This window comes from Vipera berus (genome assembly GCF_964194415.1).
Source record: "Vipera berus genome assembly, chromosome: Z".
Taxonomy (NCBI): Eukaryota; Metazoa; Chordata; class Lepidosauria; order Squamata; family Viperidae; genus Vipera; species Vipera berus.
In genome coordinates, this window is record NC_138205.1 from 30809551 (window position 1) to 30833721 (window position 24171).

General features: G+C 41.7%; 1 protein-coding gene across 1 annotated transcript; it reads left to right on the forward strand.

Moving 5' to 3' along the window:
- Positions 1-1795: 1795 nt before the first annotated feature.
- Positions 1796-24011, forward strand: LOC308677479 (parathyroid hormone/parathyroid hormone-related peptide receptor-like; the record flags this gene model as incomplete). Its single annotated transcript, XM_081343923.1, has 13 exons — positions 1796-1873; positions 10174-10279; positions 10857-10967; positions 12784-12908; positions 14843-14937; positions 15356-15545; positions 16617-16770; positions 17253-17313; positions 20365-20431; positions 21221-21315; positions 22150-22291; positions 22375-22416; positions 23622-24011. 13 exons carry the CDS (start codon positions 1796-1798, stop codon positions 24009-24011), a joined length of 1656 nt encoding a protein of 551 aa, XP_081200049.1.
- Between the last annotated feature and the right edge of the window lie 160 nt (positions 24012-24171).

The following is a 24171-nucleotide window of genomic DNA, read 5'->3' on the forward strand; positions in this document are numbered from 1 at the left end:
TCTTGGAAGACGGTCGCCGGGCTCTCTGGGGTCGTGGTAGTCGGCTTCTTCTTGTGGTTGTGCTCGTAGGCCATGATTTCTCTGGTCAGCTCTGCCAGGCTCATGTCGGCCTTGGATGTCAGCTTCTTCTGCAGCCTCTCGTCCCTCAACCCGATCACCACCTGGTCTCTGATGCGGTCCTCCAGGTCGGGGAAACAGCAGTTCCGCGCGGCGTGTCTGACCCCAGCGATGAACTCGTTGGCGGGCTCGTCTGGACGCTGTTTCTTCTGAGCGAATTGGACCCGCCAGTACAGTTCTGAGCGAGCCAGCATATAGTACTTGTTCAGCTGGTCCACCAGGTCCGCGTAGGAGACCTCTGTGATGGGCACCGGGCTGAACAGGCCCACGGCAGCATCGTACACTGGAGGTCCGCTGATGTATAGTAGTGCGGCGGCCTTTGCTCTGTCGTCAGTGATTTTACTGACGAGAAGGAATCCCTCGACCTGGCCTAGGTGTGATTGCCATCTCTCGGGATGGCGGGTATCGAATTCCCTCACACGCCCGAAGTTTGCCATGTCGTCCAGTCCTGGGTCGCTCCTATGGAAGTTAAAACTTCCAGTGACAGCTCTTGCCAGGAACTCTCTTCCTCGGCCGTGACTTCAGCTCAGGAACTCTCTTCCTCGGCTGTGACTTAGCTCCGGAGCGATCCCACCTTCGTCGCCAGTGAAGTAGCCGAAGGACCACTCGGGACGACAGGCTAGTACTAACAGGTTTTTATTTAGAGCAAGGCAAACATAGAAAACGCTGCCGGCTTTTATAGCCGGCAGCTGTCAGCGAGGGCCAATCAGGAGTGTTCATTTTGGCGCCGCGTCAATCCGGACCAATCTGCGTCGTCTTCACTTTGACAGCTAGGCTTCCGCATGGTCCGGTGTTTTGACAGCCGCGAGCTGTCAGTGGCTGCGCCTGCGCTGTGCGGGGGGAACTTTGACAGCTGTCAAAGTTCCCGCGTGTTCTTCTGTCAGATTTGCTTTTCCTCACGTATTCAGTTTAATCACATCTAACTTAACTGTTTATATATATAATACAGTGTAACTCCCTAGGGGGGTTGGGTTGCTCAGTCTCCGAAGCCACTCAGTCGGGGTGCAGTCTGTCCAATTTGGTGATGAGGCGTCTGCCCCAACGGAGTTCCACCGGGCTCTTCCCCATTGCTGTGCATGGTGTGCACCTCTGCCTCTAACTCTAAACCAGAAACCCCCCATAGCAATTCATTTTCCCTCCAAGTGCATATGAGAAAGAGACAGACAGTAAGTGAAGAGCTTCCGTGGACTGGAAAGTGAGAAGCCAGCTAGCCAGCCAAATACTTGCAAAGGCTGAGAAACAGCACCGAGGATTCGGCTTGGCTGGCTGGTTTTCCTTTTCCAGCACAGGGAAACTCTTTAGCTGCTCTCCGTCTCTTTCTCGTAGAGAAGAGGAGTGGCTGACGGGAGAAGTCATAAATACACCCCAGATGAGCAGAGAGGGCAGACTAAGTCACCAAGCGGAGGGAACATTGAACGTAATTAAGCATCAGCCTCAGCACCATCTACCCGCTAAATGAATGCTGATGTCCCAGAAATTTGGAGATCAGACTGTTTTTTGCTGAAGAGGTTTAATCTGTGGATGAAGAAATGAACTTGCATCCCAGTGTTGCTAGATCCACGGAACTTCATTTTGGATTTACATACTGAAAATACTTTCCCTTCCTTCAAGAAAGCATCAAACTGGACAATAAAAAATTTTTCTCCCTTCTTTGGATGGCATCAGCATTCTGAGAAGGATGCAGGAATTGACCCTCTTAAGCAGCTTCCTGAGAGCTGCTTTTTGTCTCTCCTTTCTGAATGTGGTCTGTGCTTTGGTAAGCGCCTTTTCTCTCCCTTTCTCTCGTGTTGCAAGCAATAGGCAGAGACCATGGGGCTGTTTAGCATAACAGGCAGAATAGATTCCACTGAAATCCCACTTCTTTGGGAAGAAGTCCTGTCATCTGGATTCAACTTTATTTGAGGATTATACTCCCATTTATTTCAGGGGAACTTATATGTTGCTAATTGATTTTGCCCGTTATATTACTCTGGAGAATCAGCAGGTTATTTGAATTAAACACCTGAAGACTTGGCAAATAATTCCCTTCCCTTGCTTGGATAAATTGTTTTCTTTTGCCTTCCTCCAGAATTTTCACACAGATTTAATGAAATGGACCGGCTATATAGAAAACATGAATACACTTTTGGGAGTATAGTCAGTGGAGATTTTACTTTTGCAATCATCCTGCCTCAGTTAAGAAATGTTTCAGGGAATCCAGCTCAGTATTCCCCAATTTGAGGTTCTCCAACTATTATGGGACATTAACTCCCATCACCCAGCTAGTGGGGTTAGTGTCTGGGAAAGATGAAAATTGTATTCCCAAATCAGCTAAATGGTGCTCTTTTGAGCAGCACAAATCAACACAATGTTGCTTTTCATAATAGCTCTTCTGTGCCTCCCTCCATCTTTTCTAATATTTATTTTCTTATACCACTAAATCCATTATGGAGGATTATGGAAAATCTTTCCATGTGTGTCATCCCAACCATGGTCATGATTATTTTAGTCCAGGCTGTCTGTGCTGTTTTATTAATTGTTTCTATTATTTTCCAAAATGTTGCATCTGCTGGAATCGGCAGCCATAGCAAACAAAGAAGTAACCACCATAGTTTGTAAACCATAGTTATGACTCATTATGAATTAATCCGGTCCATTCTAGTATGTTCAATAAAGCACATTTAAATAAGCTAATGTGGTGTGACATAACATGATATCTATCTAGCTACTGGGTGTTTTACAGTGTGGCTAAGTCATAATGTTCTTTGCTTACTGTGTTGTGTAACACAGTAATTTGTACTTTAAAAACCAAAGCTTAGGCTTGCTAATTTAAATGAACCAATAATACAGGATGATTAACAAATTCTGGCTTATTCATATATAAACATCATCAGGAAACAAGGGACATTGTTTTAAATGAATAATTAAATAGCAGATCCCATTCTTTTATCCTCCAAACAAGGCTCTAAAAATTAATTTGCAATTAATAATTTCTGCTGGTATGGTTTGTATGGTTTTCTGAGTCTGCTACTTGCATAGTGTGCATATTTGGAAAATTTCAGAACTATTGTATGAACTACATCTATGCTGCCACAGTTTGCATTATCAGAAAGATTTTATTGTTGTATGAAAATGATACTTTGTGCTCCCTGAGGCAAAAATATATGACTAGATGAGGACTAGGAAGTTCCAAATTTAAATCTTTGCCCTGCCATGCTCTACATTCAGATTCATAGATTTTGGACTTTTTAGTCATGGTTTGTTCTGTAAATTGCAAGAAATTTATATGATATAATCAGCCCAAATTTTAAAAATCACATTGTTTATTAGAGACACCATTGGCCATAGTTGTTGAAAACTGTTGACATAGTTTCCTATCATTTTTGAGATACTCAGATAATGTAATGTACTGTAAGTCCTAATAAAAACCTAACAGTGTTTTTTTAAAGAATACCTCCCAATGCCCCCTTAAAACCAGAAAATCCTAATTTTACCCCCATTGCATCCATACACAGCTGACCCCCACATTGAAAAGTGTCCACCTCTTAAGTGCTGTATGACTCTAATCATCTAGTAAATTAATGACTTTGATTCTATCATGATACCTCAGTATAATATAGTACACAAAATTGTTGTGAGGAATCAGTTTGGAGGAAGGGGTACAACCTGTAGGGAGATACCCCCTTTTTAAGTGTATGGTGAAATTCTCTCTTATTTTTCGCACTCTATATAATTTGGGGATTCTTATTAAAAATAACCGTCACAAATAGGAGTTTTCTATCAAGGTTATTTTCCAAGATGCATCTAATCCATATTTAGTTGTATAATTTTAGGATTTGTTTTATGTAGGAATTTAGTTGAGCCTGCCTAATGAACTGATAGCCCATCCAGTGCAGACCGTACACATGGACAGGATACACTTCAAAGAATTCCTCTTCTTGGAATTCTAGAGATCATAAAAAGCCATCAGAACAGCTGGGTGACAGCAAAATTAGATCTGGCATGTGCGTGTCTACTCAGAAAATTCCTGAATGTAAGGATGGGAAAATGAAAAGGTTCCTAAAAGAAGACAATCTTCAAGGGATATAACCTTGGAGTTATGAACGTGAATGCAAGGAGACTACAGTTCACTTGATTTTCAAATCTAAATGTGTATGTATTGCAATACCACATTTACATAATCTTGTGAAGAAAACTATATGGCTATATCCATGAAGTTGTCAGGAGTTAAGCCTGACCGGAGAGACATCGAGCAGTTACCACTACTAGCTACTTCTAACTTTCCTGCATAAATCTGCCCACTTTTATTTATACAATGGCCATTTTTTGTTTGGTTGAGTACATCTGATTGCACTGATTTCCAATAAATAATGAAATTAAAATCCATTTGCACCATCTTTAGTTTCTTGGATAAAATTATTAAAATAAATATATTTTCTATATTTCTATATGTATGTTCATCCTGCTGCCTGGCTCTCCAGAACAGGCTTTGGTAGTAAATGCATTTCTCCAATCTTACATGTGTCAAAATCAAACAGTTTATTCAAGAATAAGGCCATACAATCTAAAAAGTAGGTGAATATAAATACACATATTTGTCAATTCTACAAGCAGTAAGTATATGAAGTATAAAATATAAAAATACAAGGATAGAAGTATAATTGTAATTTAACAAAATGATATAAAATGCAAGAAAGTAAATGAATCACTCTCCAACCACACTAAGATGAATAGCATATAATGAAGCACAAAACTAGGAAACTTAGCTGGATACATTTGGGTTTTTATTAGATAAGAGGAGTGATAAATATTGTGAAAGTTATGTTCTCTGCCCCCAAAATGTCTTTGGAATGAGGTAGAGGAGAATCATCCTTGAGTCCCTGCAAGGGGAACAACAGAAGAGCATCTGCCTCTAAGCCATTACCTGAATTACAAATGCTGCTAGGCTCAGATCTTTCAGAAAAATGACTCATTATATCAGACATGTCAAACACAAGGCCCGGGGGCCAAATCTGGCCCACGAAGTGGTTTCATGTGGCCTGCGAAGCCATCCTGGAAACAGTGAGGGAACGGCCCCCACTGCCTTGGCCCTGGCCCAGAGACCCTTCTTCTGCCAGAGACCCTCAGATCTGTCCCACTCCTGCCCAGGCCCCCATAGGCACCCTTGATGCGAACGATGTAGAGCTGGCCATGCCCACCCAGTAGGCCATACGCACTCTAGCCACGCCCACCCAGTAGGCCACGCCCACCCTGGCCATACCCACCCAGCCTCCCCGAGGGCAACCGCAATGCTGATGCGGCCCTCAATGAAATTGAGTTTGACACTCCTCCATTATATGGATATACGGTAGAAGAATCTTTATGCAAGCTGCAATGAGCTCACAATAAAAAGCTCATTGCCCTTCAAGACCACGAGGGGGCATTTCCTCTCTTAGGTTCACAATGGTAGTTTAAAGTTGCTTCTTTCCCCCCACCCCCACCCCCGTGTTTTGTTCATCTTGCAATAAACTCTGCCACTTGCTTGATAGTTGACATAATTGACATCTGTGCCCTGAGAACTGTTATCATTTGGCTTGTCTCTCATTCACATATATACTTCAGCCATGTTATGAGCCACCACAGCAGTTGATGCTAGGATTTCCTAAATGCAAAGCATTTATTATCATTAAGTTTCCTGCTGTTTGAAAAAAAATTAAAATCCAATCCACATAAGTGATATCCACAAAAATGATAAATAAACAAACAAGTATGTTGCAAGGATTTTATTTATTGATGTATTTGAAACTTACATTAACTACATTTGGGCTAATTTACAGGCATTATTAGTTCTTTGTTTACATTTGTCCCACAGGAAAAAGGGATTGAGAGGGGGAGGAGAGGAAAGAATGAATAAAAGCAGTACCAGTTGTTAAAGTTACAATTCTTGCAACAACTATCTAGGGTGATGGAATAGCTGCTGACTAAGGAATTAAAAGAGCAAAGTCCTGTAAAGCAGTATTTTTCAAATGTGGCAACTTTAAATTATGTGAAATTCAACTCCCAGAATTCCCCAGCCAGCATTATGGGAGCTGAAGCCCACACGTATTAATGTAGCCAAGTTTGAAAAATACTGCTCTAGAAGGACAAGAAAATAATCCTGGTACTTCTCCTTTTCTTGAGAATTTCCAGAGGGTGGAGGAACGGTGTAACCACCCAACTCTGATCTCTAGTAGACTTGAATATAACACATACTTTTTCAGTTGCCTCAATTTCCCCTCTCTGTTTGCTCTGTTTGTCTCTGGATTGCTTGTTAACTTTAGTATGGAGTTATTAAAAGCGACACTGGACAAAAGGTGCCTTGTTCTCCACTGGCTCAGGCTGCTATGCACCCCTGTGTGATCTGAGAGAGCAATTGGAGAATGACTGTGTGTTAAGAAGGTGAGAGGTATAAATTGACAGTGTAGGAATTACTGAGTCTGCAGCAGAAGAATTTCAGAAGCTAGCAGGGAATCTCTGATATCTCTGTCAACTGAGGGAGATCACTTTAAACATTATTTCTTCATCCATCCATCCATCCAGATGTCATAATTGCAATAAACACAGAATTTATAATATCATCATTACAGACAGTCCTTGATTTATGACCACAGAGCCCAAAGTTTCTGTTACTAAGCAAGACATTTGTTACATGAGCTTTACCCCATTTTATGACTTTCCTTGTCACAAATGTTAAGTGAATCATTGCAGTTGTTAAGTTAGTAAAATAGTGAATCTGGCTTCCTTACTGACTGACTCTGCTTGTCAGAAAGTCATAAAAGGTGACACTGCTGCCGTCATAAATATGAGTCAGCTGGCAAGCATCTGAATGTTGATCATAAGGTAAAGGTAAAGGTCCCCCCGCACATGCGTGCTAGTCGTTTCCGACTCTAGGGGCCGGTGCTCATCTCCATTTCAAAGCCGAAGAGCAAGTGCTTGTCCAAGGACATCTCCATGGCCATGTGGCCGGCATGACTAGACGCCAAAGGCGCACGGAACGCTGTTACCTTCCCACTGTAGTGGTCCCTATTTTTCTACTTGCATTTTTACGTGCTTTTGAATTGCTAGGTTAGCAGAAACTGGGACGAGTAACAGGCGCTCACTCTGTTACGCAGCACTCGGGATTCGACCTGCCAAACTGCCGACCTTCTGATCGACAAGCTCAGCGTCCTAACCCACTGAGCCACCACGTACCTTGTGTTGATCATATGACCATGTCAAAAATGGTCATAGATCACTTTTTCATTGCTGTTGTACCTTTGAACCATCACTAAACAAACTGTAGTAAGTTGAAGAATGCCTGTACCATTGCTGCATTTTTATTTAATACATGCTTGTATTTTTATTTATTTATTTGTATCTCACCTTTATTGTTTTTACAAATAACTCAAGGTGGAGAAGGTGTCTAGCACACCTCCCTTTGATTTTCCTCAGAACAACCAGCCTGTGAGGTGAGTTGGGCTGAGAGGGACTGGCCCGAGGTCACACAGCTGGCTTTCCTGGATAAAGCAGCACTAGGACTCATGGTCTCCTTCTTACTAGCCAGGTGTCTTAAACATTGTTGCCGATGATCTTGAAGCAAGATTCAGCCACTGTCCAGTCTTCTCCAACTCGGTGCCCTCCACAAGGGTTTGGGCTGCAGCTGGCTGGAATGCTGGGAACTGAAGCATCTGTGCACCTAGAGGGCAGGAGATTGGGAAAGAGCAGACTATGCTTGACCATGATTTGATGAACAAGTAACAAGTAGCTGGGTCTACACATCTTAGCTGTAAACCTTATTTTACAGATTGTGATGGAGGGAAATACACTAAGAAAACTAAAATGTAGCTTAGTAAGAACACGCAAACCCAGTGTATTTCAAAAAATGTATAATAATTAAAATGTTATCCCACACTCATCCAACCCACCCATCCCACCATGCAACTGTGGAACCCATAGATGTTATATTATATTGCATGGATGATTTCCAAGACATGAACCTGCTAATGCCTCTCTCTCTCTGCTTTTGATTTTATAACTTTTTGTTCATGTCCAATCTGAAAAGCGTGCCTTTTATTCCTAGTGCTAAACAGTCAGCAGCATTGTCCCTAATGAATCTCCTCATTAGCAGCTGGGGTTTCATCAGGGCCCTATTGCAGCTCCCCCATAAATACACCACCACCACCCGCCCCAGCCCCCAGGGGCTATCGAAGATGAAATGGAAATCTCATTAATGGGAAAGTCTTTATCAAGATTTGCAACAGGGCCTAGGCAGATGAGCAACTTAATTGCAGCTGTTATCACAGGAGCCCACTTGAGTGAGCTCTAGTCCTGCCTTGCTTTATCTTACTTGAGCTCTCCCATTTCCTGACAGTTTTTCACAGGAAATGAGTCAGTCCTTGGCTAACACAATGCAATCTCACAGTTGTGCTCTGAACCTAGCTTTTCATGGATCTCATCCCACCAAAAAGCTTGGCTTCCCTGGACCATCCCTCATGGCTGATAATTCAGGGAGCATTTTTTATTAGCCATTCTCAGATTGCTTAAGCTGTTATGTATTTCTCTCAATTCAACCCTGTCCGTCCATCCATCCATCCAATATCTATACTAATCTCTATTTCTTCAACCCAGATGCCTCCAGAATTGTTGGAGATCAGGTTCTCCAAAGACTCAGCCAGCATGCTCCTGCAAGCAAACCAGAAAAATAATATTTGGATCAATATAGCCATACTAGTATCCATATCAATAAATGATTTCTATTATTTGCTGCAGTTGTACAATGCAATCAAAAGAATTAATAGAACACAATCATGAGCAAAATTTTAATTTATATACAGATAGTCCTTGACTTACAATTCGTTTAGTGACCAAAGTGACTTTTGACCATTTTTCACACTTATGACCATTGCAGCACTCCCTTGGTCACATGAGCAAAATTCGGGCACCTGGCAACTGGCGTGTATTTATGATGGTTGCACTATTCTGGTGTCCTGTGATCACCATTTGTAACCTCCTCAGATGGCTTCCAACAAAGTCAGTGGAGGAAGCCAGATTCACTTTATGACCTCATGACTCACTTAACAGTTGAAGTAATTGTATTAACAACTGTTAATTTCTGAAAGATCAGGAGTAAAGTGAACTATTGGATCAAACATGATTTTGTTATGATTTTAAGCAGCGGAGACTACAGGCATTACAAAATGTACCCCTGAATTATATAGGCACAATCATGTTCAGAATGTCAGTGAACCATCCAGAAAATGGAGGGGGGTTCATGTATGCAGTGTGGTTTTTCTTGCCAGTGATCTGGAATGCAATGAATTTTTTTATAATTCAGAAGGTGTAAAATAGACACAGAACTTCTGTATTGGGGACCTAGTCAATGAGAAAAAAACTCCTGGAAGCTGGATAGTGTACAGCAGAATTTCCCCTTTTCATTTCCCTTAGAAGTATCATCTTCAGCTGGTTCTAGCTGCAGTCTTCGGACTCCTTGGGTGCCAACCCATTTTCTCTATCCCATTTCATCTTCACTTTGGACTAAATATCCAAAATACAGTGATGAATGAGTGAATGAATGAAGACTGATCACTATTTAGGATTGAATTTTGTACCCTCTCTCTCTCTCTCTCTCTCTCTCTCTCTCTCTCTCTCTCTCTCTCTCTCTCTCTCTCTCTCACACACACACACACACACACACACACACTTTGTGTGTGTGCGTGTGTCTATATATATATATGTGTCTATATATATATATATATATGTGTGTGTGTGTGTGTGTGTGTGTGTGTATGTATATGTATATGTATGTATATGTATATATATATATCTCCTATAACAATTATTGTATTATATTTGGTGTAGATTTGATAACTGATGAGGTACAATATTCTCAGAACGTGCAGAGCAGACTTAATCACCCTATTTTGTTTTGGAAATAAAACTCAAATAAGTTGTATTTCTCTTTCCAAGGATTAGTTTGGTGGAATGATATTTCATGAACCTAGTTTTGGGAAAGAAGGGGCCAGATGCAAATAAATGGAGCAGGCTCCTGTGTCTTATATCTCCCTCCTTATATTTTGGCAGGTGGACACTGATGATGTTCTAACCAAAGAAGAACAGATTTATTTGCTGAATGAAGCAAAATCAATATGTCACAATCAGATGAATGGTCAGAAGGAGAAAATCCAAGGTATCAGTTTTGGTTTTATATTGTTATAAAAACATTGGCTGTATGTTCTAATGGAAATCCAATATTTGCTGCCATTATGGGAAAACTATGGATGGATGCCAGTTGTGCTCCAAATTCTATTCGGACCATTCTACCTTGCTGATAATCCTTAATTTACAACTATTTGAAGTTTATGATGGATCTCCTTGGGGACACTTAAAACCCAGTTCCGATAGCCACCCTCCCCTCCAAGGTCATAAGTCTGCATTTTCTTCTGGATTTTGGCAAAACTGGATCATAGTGAACCATTGCTTTGCTTAATGACATTGCAAAAAAGTCATAAAATTAGGCCAGGTTAACTTAACAATCACACCACTTAGAGTTCTAGTCCCAATTGTGATCATAAGTCAAGGACTACCTGTAACTCTTCAAGAACTATAATGCAACCGTCTAGCCAATTTATGCATAGTGCTAAAATAAGAGACATATTGGCTATGGTCTGGATCATTTTATAATCTCTTTTTACCCCTGTGTTCATGATTGTTCCTTTCTTTCCTACATCTCTTTCCCTTGACTTGTGAAACCATAACTTTGTTAGATGGTCATTGTTTACCTGAATGGGATGGAATCATTTGCTGGCCAGCAAGTCTCCCAGATAAAAAAGTGGCAGTTCTTTGTCCAGACTATATCTATGACTTCAACCATCATGGTAAGTTTGTTATCACAGTTTCACCACAAAAGTCTAAGATCTTTTGGCTATTTGAGGATTTTAATTGCATCTTTAAATTCAGCATCTAAATTTTTTAAAAGTGGGTCTTACCCTGAAATTATAGAAGGCAGGAAATAAGATTTTGAATATTTTCCTGTTATGGTCCTAAAGAAAATGGCATCCCCTGAGGGTGTTTTTTTTAACAATCAGTTACATAGGATACCATTTTATTTTTTAATGCAAAGAGAATGTGATACTATGGACTAGGAGTGAGGAGACCCAGCTTCAAGTCCATCTTGTTGGAAGTTCACTGAATGGTTTGGGGTCAGCCCAACTCATACGGTTGTTACTATGGAGAGAACTTAGAGAAATATAAATACATAATGCTATTATGAGCATTATAAAAAGACAGACTATAAAGCTAATAAATTATTCTGGTTGCTTTCAAATACTGGAAGAAATTCAATCTATCCAACAGAGTCAAAAAGTTAAGGTGGCATTAATATCATGTAACCAGATCCCTGCCTTTCTTTAGATGACACACGTAAAAAGGGTCAGCCATCTTTACATACACACTCCTATGGCTGTTCTACATCAGTCCCCAAATGATGAAGTTAGATATGTCAGACTTCAGCTCCCATCATCCTCTAGCTAGCATAAGCTTGTGAGTCAAACATATCTATAAGGTATCTGACTGAAGCAAGGACAACATTCTTTGTTGTCTTTGCTGAAGATATATGGCACTTTCTTTTTTTACCACAGAGCAAAAGGAGTGTCAAACATATGAAAGTAACTTAGACAAGATGTTGTGTTGTTTACAGAGAAGAGCAAAATGGTGCTCTTCCTTTCCATACTAGAAGTCAAGTGGATTGGAAAGTGAACTGTGCCTCTGTGCTGGGAATGAGGCAGCTTTCCTCACTATTCCTTGACTCAGATTTGGGAACATTATTGGGTTTATCATTCTTTCATATAATGGAACTAAGGAGCAGCACTTTGGCTAATGTCAACAGACAAAGCAGTGATGGAACCTCTAGGAGTTGAATGACAGATCATCAGGAAACCCCAGATTTTTGAGATAAAGAAATCTTTATCTAGCAAAACATTTCCATTTTGTTTCTAGGTGAGCCACATCGATATATCCACTGAGTCCCAAACAATTAATATTTACCTTTTATATTCATAAAAATGGACTACTAGCAAGCCTTAGTTGAACCTCCCACTTTAACTGGTTTGAAGGTTCTTTTGCAGGAGTATTTGTAGATTATAGTAGAAAAAGTTGGAATAGTGGTGCTGACAGGGCAGTCAAATTTTGCTTGTCTTTTGTGTGCGTTGTGACAACATATAGACCAGACATGTCAAACACAAGGCCTGGGGGCCGGATCTGGCCCGCAAAGTGGTTTCATGTGGCCCGCGAAGCCATCCTGGAAACAGTGAGGGAACGGCCCCCACTGCCTTGGCCCTGGCCCAGAGACCCTCCTTCTGCCAGAGACCCTCAGATCTGTCCCACTCCTGCCCAGGCCCCCATAGGCACCCTTGATGCGAACGATGTAGAGCTGGCCACGCCCACCCAGTAGGCCATATGCACTCTAGCCACGCCCACCCAGTAGGCCACACCCACCCTGGCCACACCCACCCGGCCCCTTGAGGGCAACTGCAATGCTGATGTGGCCCTCAATGAAATTGAGTTTGACACCCCTGATATAGACAATAGAGGAGCTTTGATCATACGAGCATAGCTACCATCTTGACTGTTTGTATTATCCTCTGCAGACAATCCTTTTTTCCCATATCTTTTTCCTCTTGTTCTTTATTTCAGGTCATGCCTACAGACATTGCAATGATGATGGAAACTGGCAATTGGTCCCTAATATGAACAAGACCTGGGCCAATTACACAGAATGTGTCCTCTTCTTTGCCCCGGACCGGCAGGACCAAGAAAAGGTAAATGTTTGCAATTCTTTTTTTGCAACAGAGGGAGGAGGCACAGCAGAAACCATGAAAGGAGATATTGGAGTTTTATGAGACCAGGCGTACTCCTTTATGCTTTCGGCCAGGCAAGATAAATCCAAGCAATTATTCAAGGAGGGAGGGAACTTGGCAGTGATCATGCAACACACATTAAATTATAAACCATGGTTTGCTTCCTAGCCATGTCAGTCAGATTCACACAGTCTACCAACTACTTTACACATTGGTGGACACTTTAGGAGTTTTGGGATTATGTTACGAACACTCTCCTGGAACAGCTTCTTGTGTTTAGATTATTTACTTCTTCTGTCAATTTTCTGGGTTGATGGGTATAAGTTTAAACAGAGCATGGTACTGCAGTCTCTTATCATTTTTTTAAAAAAGGCATCCTGGTCCTAATTAGGGCCTAAAATCAAACTTGGAAATAAAGATAATGTTCCATTTTAGTTTTTTAAATGAAAAATCAACATTGTTTTATATCAGGTCAGGCATGGAACTTGGCTGACATCAAGATTGGCATTGCCAGGCAGGCTGGCACCCATCACTACCATATTAGTCATTTGGAACTTACTATCCAGTATAATCTTATCCCACTCAATTAGGCAGGCCACAAATCGCTTAAAGAATGATTATATGTTTTTGTTACACTAAGATCACACTGGGGGGGGGGTTATTCTTCTTTACACAATGCTTCAGGCAAAAATAAATAGTGGGAGGAGCTAAACGTTCTCCCAGTCTTATTTTTACATAACATTTTTTACATATGAAGCCTAATATTAAATCTCTAACACAGGGGTGGGGAAACAATTGCACTCTTATGACTTTGGGGCATTGTCTCCCCCTCTGCTATAACATGACAACATGCCTATGGACTTCCTTGCAAGGTGCCCTCCAAATTCCTTGCCAGCCTGACTTTTCCCAATAGCAAGCATTTACATTAGTGTAGCAAAATATATATGTTAAATGGGTAACAAATCAACAATCAATTGAATTCTAAGAATTCTTATCCTGCATGGTTATGCCTGGTTGGATATTTCAGAGTAACATCTTCCAACCAGCAAGTTGACAGCTCCTTTATTCTCATTGGTCTAGTTACCAGATTTTTAGATCCAAAAATAAAATAGAAATAAAAAAGCCACATTCTTTTAAGAGCTAAGTACTTTATATTAAAAAAAAATCCAGGCAGAAAGCTGTGCAAACTGAATCTTAACAATTCAGCAATAAACCCAACCAAATTTTGTTAACAGAAATCTCATGCTTAAGTAATATTTTCTATAGATCTTTCTTCTCTAGAAAGAGATCTAATCAGTCACAAGGCCCTACTGATAAAGGCTTTAATTGTTTATGTTCACATGGCAAACATTTTCTAAACAGGCATTATCACTGATAGATTGAAATAACTTGTGAAAATGACTTTTACTAGGGATCCCCTCTGCACTATGGTTTCCTTTATATTTTTTGTAGAACTGAAAAAAGACTGTTTTGTTTAATGCCCACTTATTTTAGAAAAGAGCTTTTGATCAGTTAAGTTACAGCATCTTGTCCTCTTTGTTGACTTGAAAAGTTAAGCACAATAAGATTCAATTATTATTTTGCTGAAAATTCTTGTGGAACTTTCTTGATAACTCGACTGGGAAATCTTAAAAAAATGCAGCAAGAGATGGCAGTAGTAATAAAACTTCTATATTATTGCCATGATACTTGTGTGACTACATTACTGGAATCTCTGTGAGTGACTATAAACTGCCTTCAGCATTTACCACAGACCTGATTTGTTGGATCTTCAATATATATTATTCCATTCTGCTGTTTCTGCTGAAATGAAACACTTTTTTTGATACCAAGTTAGCATAGTGATCTTAAAGATGCTTAATTATTCAGATATATTTATGTTTTCTTTTTTCTAGGAGGTGTTTGACCGTTTGCACATCATCTATACAGTTGGCTATTCTGTCTCCTTGGCCTCCCTTGTGGTTGCTATGTGTATCCTTTGCTTCTTCAAGTAAGGAGAAAGGCCTATTCTATATTCCTATCACTGTTGCGTGATTAAAACATTGGCTTTTTCACTATTGTAAACCAATTTACTCAATGGATTAGGACCAAAACTCAGATGCAAGTCCCCTCTGGGTATTGAAGTAGAGAAATCTTGGGACTCTCTCAGTTGAACTAAATGGGTATTTCTCAAACTTGACAACTTGAAGATTTGTGGACTTCAGCTCCCAAATTTCTCCAACCAGCATGGCTGGCTGGGGAATTCTGGGAATTGAAATCCATACATCTTCAGGTTGCCAAGGTTGAAAAATATTGAATATAGAAGGTAAAATGGGAGGGATGTTACATCACATATGTATGTGGAAGGACTAGATTAAAAATGTAACTAATGGGTAAATTAAAGCCTGCCTGTGTGTTGTGTATTAAAGGCGCCTGCACTGCAATCGGAACTATATCCATCTCCACCTTTTTGCCTCTTTCATCTGCCGAGCTGGGAGCATCTTTGTGAAAGATATAGTCTTATATTCTACCTCCCGACCAGAAGGACTGGTGAAAGGACAAGACCATGATTGGGATGCCGAAGAGCTGACTTTCACTCTGGGACTCAGAACCCAATTGGTAAATTCCATGACAACTGACCTGACATTGTTTCAAGTAAATTTGCTTTGATCCTGTTTGCTAAATAAACCACAGCAGTTGGGGTCAAAAGAAGCGGGTTCAGCTGCATCCCTGAAGCTCTGAGAGTGGGGATTGTTTTCAAAGAATGGTTCCTGGTGCCTATTCACCAGCAACCATTCTAGTAACTAGTTAAGTTACATTCCTCATGGTATAGTTTAAAAGGACAAGTCCTCATAGGTTCCATTATTCATAAAGGCAGAAAAACAACAGTAACGTGTTTCAAGCAATGTCCCCAGGTTGCACAATGAGTCCAACAAGTATGGAGTTATTGCTACTGATACCAGTAAGCAGTAAATTCAAAGTAGCACCATTAATATGGTATACAAAACATGACAACTCATAGTACAGGTAGTCCTTAACCTACAACCGCAACTGAGTCCAAAATTTCTGTTCCTGAGACATTTGTTAAGTTAATTTTGCCCCATTTTACGACCTTTCTTAATGTAGTTATTTAGTGAATAACTGCAGTTGTTAAGTGAATCTGGCTTCCTCATTACTTTGCCTGTCAAAAGGTTGCAAAAGGTGATCACATGACCCTGGGACACTGCAACCATCATAAATACGTGCCAGTTGCCAAGCATCCGAATTTTGATCACATGACCATGAGGATTCTGAAGTGGTTGTAGGCGTGAAAAATGTTCACAGATCACTTTTTTCCCACGCTGTTGTAACTTTGAATGGTCACTAAGTGAACTGTTGTAAGTTGAGGACTCCATGTGTTTGTCCGAAAACCTTAACAGAAATTCTGCATTCAATATGGCAAACGCTTGGAGTAAAACGGAAAAAGACATTAGACACTTTGCATGAACTTCTTGACAGCTGCCTGACACTGAAGACAAAATGTTAGAGGAAGTAGACTTTGATCCAGTAAAAGAGTTTTAGAGTTTAAATGACTTGCACTGCATCTATATGAACAGACAGGATTCCAAGGAACTCAAGTATCACGAGCTGAAAGCAGCTAGAAACTCTTAGCTGTGCCAGATGAGCTATTTTCTTTCTCCATTCCTCCAGGCAGGTTGCAAAGTAGCAGTGACGGTCTTTCTGTATTTCCTGGCTACCAACCACTATTGGATCTTGGTGGAAGGCCTCTACCTCCACAGCTTAATCTTCATGGCTTTTCTGTCCAACCAAAGCTACTTGTGGGCCCTCACCCTCATTGGATGGGGTAAGAACAGTCCAGTTCACAGGTTATCCTCTGCTGTTAGGATTCTGCAAGTTGGATTAGCAGCTTAATGTAGAGACAATGGAGGATGTGGGTTTACTCCCCACCCCCAACCTAAAAGGCTTTTAAACTCTTGTAATTTCGGCAGCAGCAGGGAGAATCGAAAAAGCCAAAAGGGCATTCACAACCGTGCAGTTAAAAGCACAACTCCTTTTGCATGGGTTAAAAGAGGTGAGGCTCTGATCCCAAGGTCATCATCATTATCTTATTTTTGAACCCTCCCCAGAGGATGTCCCTGATTACTTCAGTTGTGCTCTTGATTTCCCAACTTTTTACTATTTCTCTCAACTATTCCCCATGATAGAGAATGACGGGATAGGCATGGTGTTGTTCTCTTATTCTGTTTTTCCCCTGGTGTCTTGTTAAGATATCACCGGAAACCCAGATATCTTTCTGCTTGCTTTTCTTTTCCTTCTTCCTTTGAGGGTCACCCGCTGTCTTTGTATCCATCTGGGCCGGTGTAAGAGCATCTCTGGCAGATACACAGTAGGTAGCTTCTACTTTGCTTACCTCTTACCCTGAAAGATTAAAAGCAAATGGGCACTGCACTATCCTCACCACAGTGGCAGGGAGGGAGTAGGGCAGTGATGGCAAACCTTTTTAGAGAACGAGTGCCCAAACTGCAACCCAAAATCCACTTATTTATTGCCAGGTGGGCGTGGCTGACTGGGTGGACATGGCCGGGGTGGGCATGGCCACCTTGATGATGCTTCTGGGGAGGGACACCTGTGGGGGCCAGGCAGGGTTGGAGGATATCCAGGGGGTTTCTGGTGCTAGGGTGGTGAGCTGGAGGCTCATCCTGTGAGGTGAGGTGAGGCAAGGCAGGGCGGGGGTGCCATTTGCTGCAGGGCAAGGCAAAGCAAGGTGGGGTCCGGGACAGCTGCTACCTGACATCGTCAGCCCCTGCACACAGAGGCCAGCAAGCTCATGGGGGCAGACAGTGTCTGTCAGCAGCCACAGCCTGCCAGCTGTCCTGCATCATGGCAAAATCACCACAGAGCCCCATCGGCGTGGGTGGAGATGGCCCAAGGATGGCCAGAAAGAAGCCCTTTCCCAGCCTGGCCCCATCCGCTAGATGGCTCTGATGGGGGTGGCAGCTGCTGCTGCTCCGACTGGCCAACCATGCAGGAATGATGGAGGAGGTGGTGGGGCAACCGGGGGTCTGTAGCCGCCTCGGCTGCTCACTGGCAGCCCAATGAAGAAGTGGATCTCATGCACCGGCTGCCCCTCCACCTCCTGCTGCTTCCCTGGGCAGCCAGTGTGCAAGATCCGGTGCCTCATCGGACTGCTGAGGTGGGGCCAGCTATGACCAGTGAGCATTCGGCTGCCCCTCCTCCACCTCCTGCTTCCTGTGTGGTTGGCCGGTCAAGGAGCTCAGAGCAGCAGGAGGAGCTGCTGCTCCCATCAGAGCCACTGTGTAGACAGGGCCCACACTGGGTGAGAACTCCTTTCCAGCCATCCCGGGGCTGTCTCCACTCATGCCAATGAAGCTGCACTGCAGAAGGGAGATGGCGACTCTGATTCTCCTCTGCCTTCCACACACACCCCCAGGCCTCTGCCCAGTGCTCCTAATCTATACAATCCTACATGAACACAGTGTGGATGAGAGGATCAGCCGGTGGGGGGGTGCAGCTTTCCTCCGTGGAGGCGTCCCGGCTCTCCCACCCACCCCTAGCCAGACCCCCTCACCTTCCCCTAGCCAGGACCTGATGACCCCCCACTCTCCTGCACCCATCCTGGCCAACCCCCACCCAGCAGCCCAGCCCAATCAAGACAGAGGGAAGGTGAGGCAGAGAACTGGCTGTCAAATGATTTGAAACCCACCACTGGTCGCTTCCAAAGGCCACTCACTCACTCTCCCACCAAAACCTGTTCCTTCTATAGGTTTCCTTCATCCCACCCAGCTCTCGTAGCTGTTCCCAGACTCCACATGCATGGAGAGGGGGAGAGGAGCAGCCTGGCCCTGCGTCCCTCTGTCTGTGGCAATGGCACACTTGCCATAGGTTCGCCACCACGGGTCTAGGGAGTAGAGATTAAATCTCCAAATCTCAAATATACTCAAGGAATGCATCCCAGTCATTTTCCTTAGAACCCACCAGGTTTTCTGCCACTCTCATTTTTTTACACACACATATAGACTTGTGTAGATGGATGACATTTATAATTGCCATCAATGCTGGAAAACGTCTTCCAGGATCGTTTCTTTTAAATCTCTGAAGAAGACTGTGAGCTTTCTTAAAAAGTAAACTCAGTGGGTATTTCAAAAAGTCTACCTGACCAGAAAAAGAAGAGAAAGAAGGGTGGATACTAAAAAACATTTTCTGTGATTCTGGAGGAGTTGGGAGAGAGGGTACATCATATCCTGATTAAATTGATTTTATGGAACTGATAGCAGCCATTGAGCGCAACAACCTAAAACAGAATTTTGAAATCCTGAAGGTGCCGACCAGCTTTGAGTACTTGGGCCCAGTGGTGGGATTCAACCAGTTTGCACCAGTTCGGCAGAACCGGTAGCTAATTGTTTGTTGCCCAAGCCCAGAATGGACTTCCGGAAGTGGCATCCACACAGAGAACTGGTCGGGAATGAATTTAATGGAACCCCAGGAATTCTCCACCTGCCTGGTTATCCTAGGTTGGACTTTGGGGAGTGAAATTTTACAAACAAGTGGAGGGTGACAAGTTGAGGACAGCTACTTTATCCTCATTAAGACTAGGTGGTTGAGTTTAATATCTAAAAGTAGAAGACAAATAGAATAGAAATGAACAGTTCTTTAAAAGGCAAAACCTGTACCAACAGTATCTTAAATGTCTTTTTGATCCACATTTGATCCATATTTACTTTGCTAGGCATCAGTTCATAGGTTATAGGGTCATACTGGCTAGGAATATGGGAATTCTGATAACAGACCAGATAAAAGAAGCTCAGTTATTAAACCTGTACAGCCCAGCTATAGTAACCATACAGGATATTAGGGCAGAAACTGTCCTAAAACTTCAGAATTCTCTTACATGAATCTGTCATGGAATCATACTAGATACATTTAGTGAATTTACTTTGTCCCAGTGTCTGGGAGAACTTTTAACTCTAAATTAATCTAAACATTATAAACTAATCAATGCAAAATATAATACGTAAGAAATCCTTATTTAGCAGCTACGGTTGGGACTGCCAATTTGGTTATTAAGTAAAGTTGTGTAACTGTGGCTGTGTTTGTAGTCTTACTTCAGCTCTTCTTTGCTTTACAGACCTGCAAAGGTCATTAAAATGAAAACTGGTAGTTAAAATTATTTTTTCATTATTGTTGTAACAGCAAATCGTCATTAAATGAAACAGTCATTAACTGAAATCTACCTGTATTAAGAACCTGGAACAAACATTCCAAAATCCAGAAATTCAAAAATGACCTAGTAATGTGATCAATATGCTGCATCACAAAATACCAAACAGTTTATTCCCGAAATTGTGTTTCAAAAGTGCCAGTGAAGGGATATCCTATGGCTAGACTTTTATGGCTGAATGCAAGCTCTTTTTGTCAGATGCTGGGACCTCAGTGCTGGAAACATGAAATGGATCTACCAGGTCCCAATCTTAGCAGCGATCATGGTAAGAAGGGCAAAGAATGGCTGGGAATTTGGTAATCCATATTTCCTGTGTCTGAATTACTACTCATATTTGTAAGGGTCTAAATTAGTTTTTAAATATCACATGACATCTTTCACAAGTATTACTTTCTCTTAAGTTTTAGAGCGGTCCATTGGATCTGCATTGTTTACTAAGAATTAGATCTTTCTGGAATTTTCTGTAGTCCTAATGCTCGTTGGGTTGTAAGCTTGAGTTGTATTTTTTAAGATGTAGAGTTGTTTATTTCATAATTGTTTGAGATGGGAGTTAAATAGCTATCAAAATATATTGCTATACCCTATACAGGTAGTCCCAACTTACGACCACAAGCAGGGCCGGAATTTCCATTGCTAAACAAGGCAACTGTTAAGTCGCACCTAATTTTCTAATTCTTTTTTTTTTGCCATAGGTGTTAAGTGCAGTTAAGTGCAGTTAAGTGAATCACTCAGTCAAACAAACCCAGTTTCCTCCCCCCCCACCCTGACTTTGCTTGTTGGAAGCTAGTCAAGGAGATCGCAAATGGCATTCACATGACCCCTGTATGCTACAACCATTGTAAATACAGGCCAGAGGCCACACGCCAGAATTTGGATTAGGTGACTGTGGGGATGCTGCAATAGCTGTAGGTGCAAGGACCGGTTGTAAATCACTTTTTTAGTGTCGTTGTAACTTTGGTCACTAAATGATTTGTAAGTCAAGGACGACTTGTGTCTAGGAATAAAGCAACTGCGTAATTCTACCACTGGCTCCATGTTTCTGTGTTGCTGGCAGGTGAACTTTTTTCTCTTCCTCAACATTGTGAGAGTACTGGCATCCAAATTATGGGAAACAAACACGGGGAAATTAGATCCACGACAACAGTACAGGTTTGTATTTGGGCACAGCTGAACTAGATTTTCTCTGTTATTTCTACAATTAACTATTATGTCAGTTCTCTTAATTGAGAATGTTAATATTAATCTTATTCTTCTGGAATACAATGATCGCCTCCATTTTAAACTATATTTTCATCACCTTTGATTGCTTAACAGCAAAGAGAAAAAAAATTTAAGATCCCAGCTTCTGTGAGGTCAAGATGGCTTATCTTAAATAGGAAGCTACTGGATCTCCACCAATTCTTGCAACTTCTTTCTTTTTTAAAAAGAAATCCCCTAAAAGACCAAGAACTATTAAACAGTCCTCAATTTATGATAACCACGGTAGAATTGGATCTCGGGCAGGATTGGGTCATCTATGGACTGGATACAGCCATCCGCTTCTCATTTCTAGCTCCCAAAGTTATGTTAAGCTGGCAAAAGTGTACCTCTTAATAAAAACACAAACATCAGACTGAATTACTGCAGGGAGAGTTTAAAGCATCCGTTTCTCCCCTTAATGACTCCCCAGCAAGAGTGCAAATTCCAGTCTCGCCCACTCTGGTAATCCTGTATAGGTCAACAGCAATGCTTTCCTGCAGTAGGGTAAGAAGTATTGTCTTGGCTTACTACTGTAATTGTTTCTTCAAGCTTCTAGTCCTTTTTAAGGGTCAATCTTTCATTAGTCATATTACCCATCAAGCCTTTTGTTTATTTTAAACAAACTTCAGCTTCTGGGAGTTGAAATCCACAATTCTTACAGTTGCCAAGGTTGAAACACTTTTCTGGAGAACCAGAGGGTGACATGATAGCATTAAAATACTCCCTCCATCCCATTACTTTCAGAAAACTATTGAAGTCAACGCTAGTCCTAATGCCCCTCTTTGGTGTCCATTATGTGGTGTTCATGGCTACGCCTTACACTGCCGTCTCCAGCACACTTTGGCAAATACAGATGCATTATGAAATGCTCTTCAATTCTTTACAGGTGAGTTTTTATGCTTATGAATCTTGCTTTTGAAACACTGTCCCAACTGGTTCTGACTTGTGGTTGTCTCTGTCTCTGGTTAGGGCTTCTTCGTGGCTCTGATTTACTGCTTTTGCAATGGTGAGGTAAGAACATGGATTTTTAAGGCTAAATCTACGTAGGCACTAACATGAACATGTGTATGAAATTGGCTTTTCTCTATGGCGTTTGCATGGATTTTCAAGTGCAGCCACCAATTTATTAACTCTACCATTTTATCTGGCTTAATAATACTGCTTTGCATGGAATATTGTATTTACATTTCCCAAATGGAGTTTTGCTAAAAGCCATACGTTTTGGCCCAGCATCCTCTTTTCTGATTGACTGGCTTATTGCATGTAATTTTTATTCCAACCCAATCATTAATCCTGAGCAGCTCACAATCCTAAAATGTAAAGGGTGAAAACCTTCACAAAGACAATTTCAATATAAACCTAAAACTAACCATGGACCAGAAAAAGAAAACCACTTATTCTCCAAAGAGGATGGTTTAATCTCCTTTTCTGAAGAATAACAGAAATGGGACCATTCTGATAGATGTGTGTGTGTGTGTGTGTGTGTGTGTGTGTGTGTGTGTGTGTGTGTGTGTTGAGAGACTATGTCATAGGGCACTGAAAAAGGTCTGCTCTAGATCTCTAATTACTTCACATGCTAGGAGGGGAAGCTGATGTCTCACTCTAATCCAATAGATGACCTCTCTCAACAGTATTAGGTTAAACAACATGGAGAAAAATATTGTGTATGACCCCTGTGGCATCCCACATAGGAGTAGCTGAGGATTTGACTTCTCACCTCCCCTCAACAATCTTTGCGGCTTGGCATCCTGGGGGGGGAGGGGAACCAGGTTGCATGAGTGGTGGGCTGGAGCGCATGTCTGTGTGCAACTCAACTTGCGTGAGCAGTGGGTTGGTGAGCACATGCATGCATATGGAGCTCAACTTGCACATGTTGAGCTCCATGTGCATGTGCACATGGACCAGCCTGCTGCTTATATGGCACAGTTCCGAATAGACCATGGCATGGTAGTAGGCCATGGCCTGGGGGATTACAACTTGGAGTAAAAATATATAATGGTTTTTTTTCCATTACCCAATTCAAAATGTAAGGCTAACTTTTCAATTGGAAAAATAAGTACACATTTTGAGTTTTAAGAAAAGGTGAAGAATTGGGAAAAGTATGGGCACCTGATAGTTTGGGCCAAAGCTGCTTCTACCACATATTCAAAGTTGAGAACAGACATGTGTTGAATTAGCCAAGCTGCATTCATTTGATGACCGGTCTCTATCTCTAGGTGCAGGCTGAAATTAAAAAAGCTTGGTTCCGGAGGAATTTGCTACTGGATCTAAAGCAGAAGACCCGTGTCACCAGCACAGGAGGGAGTTGTTATTATGGCGGCCTAGTATCCCACGCTACCAATAGCATCAGTCTAAGTATGGCCAGCTGGGGAACAGCTTCTGCAACAGCCATAGCCATGCCTTTGGTTGTCAGAAATTGGCTATTGCAGTTAGCCAGCAGTGGTGCCACACTGCAATATTTTTCTGCTTCTTCCACTCTATATAACTGCTTGAGTCAGGAGATGATGCAGAAAGCCCCTGAGGAGATAATTAAGGCTTTGGTGGATTCTCCGGGCCTAGAAGAAAACCATTCCTGCTTGAAAAAAGATTTTGAGACCATGCTATAAAAATTAAAAGCATGTCCATAGTTAGCAAGTAAATTGATAGATTGAATACTGAGCTACTCACCATGGTGATAACTATAGTTAGCTAGTTTTCTATTGATATGAAAAGATTATTTATTTATGTTGTGTGCATATAATTTTATCATGGATCTAGAGGACTGCT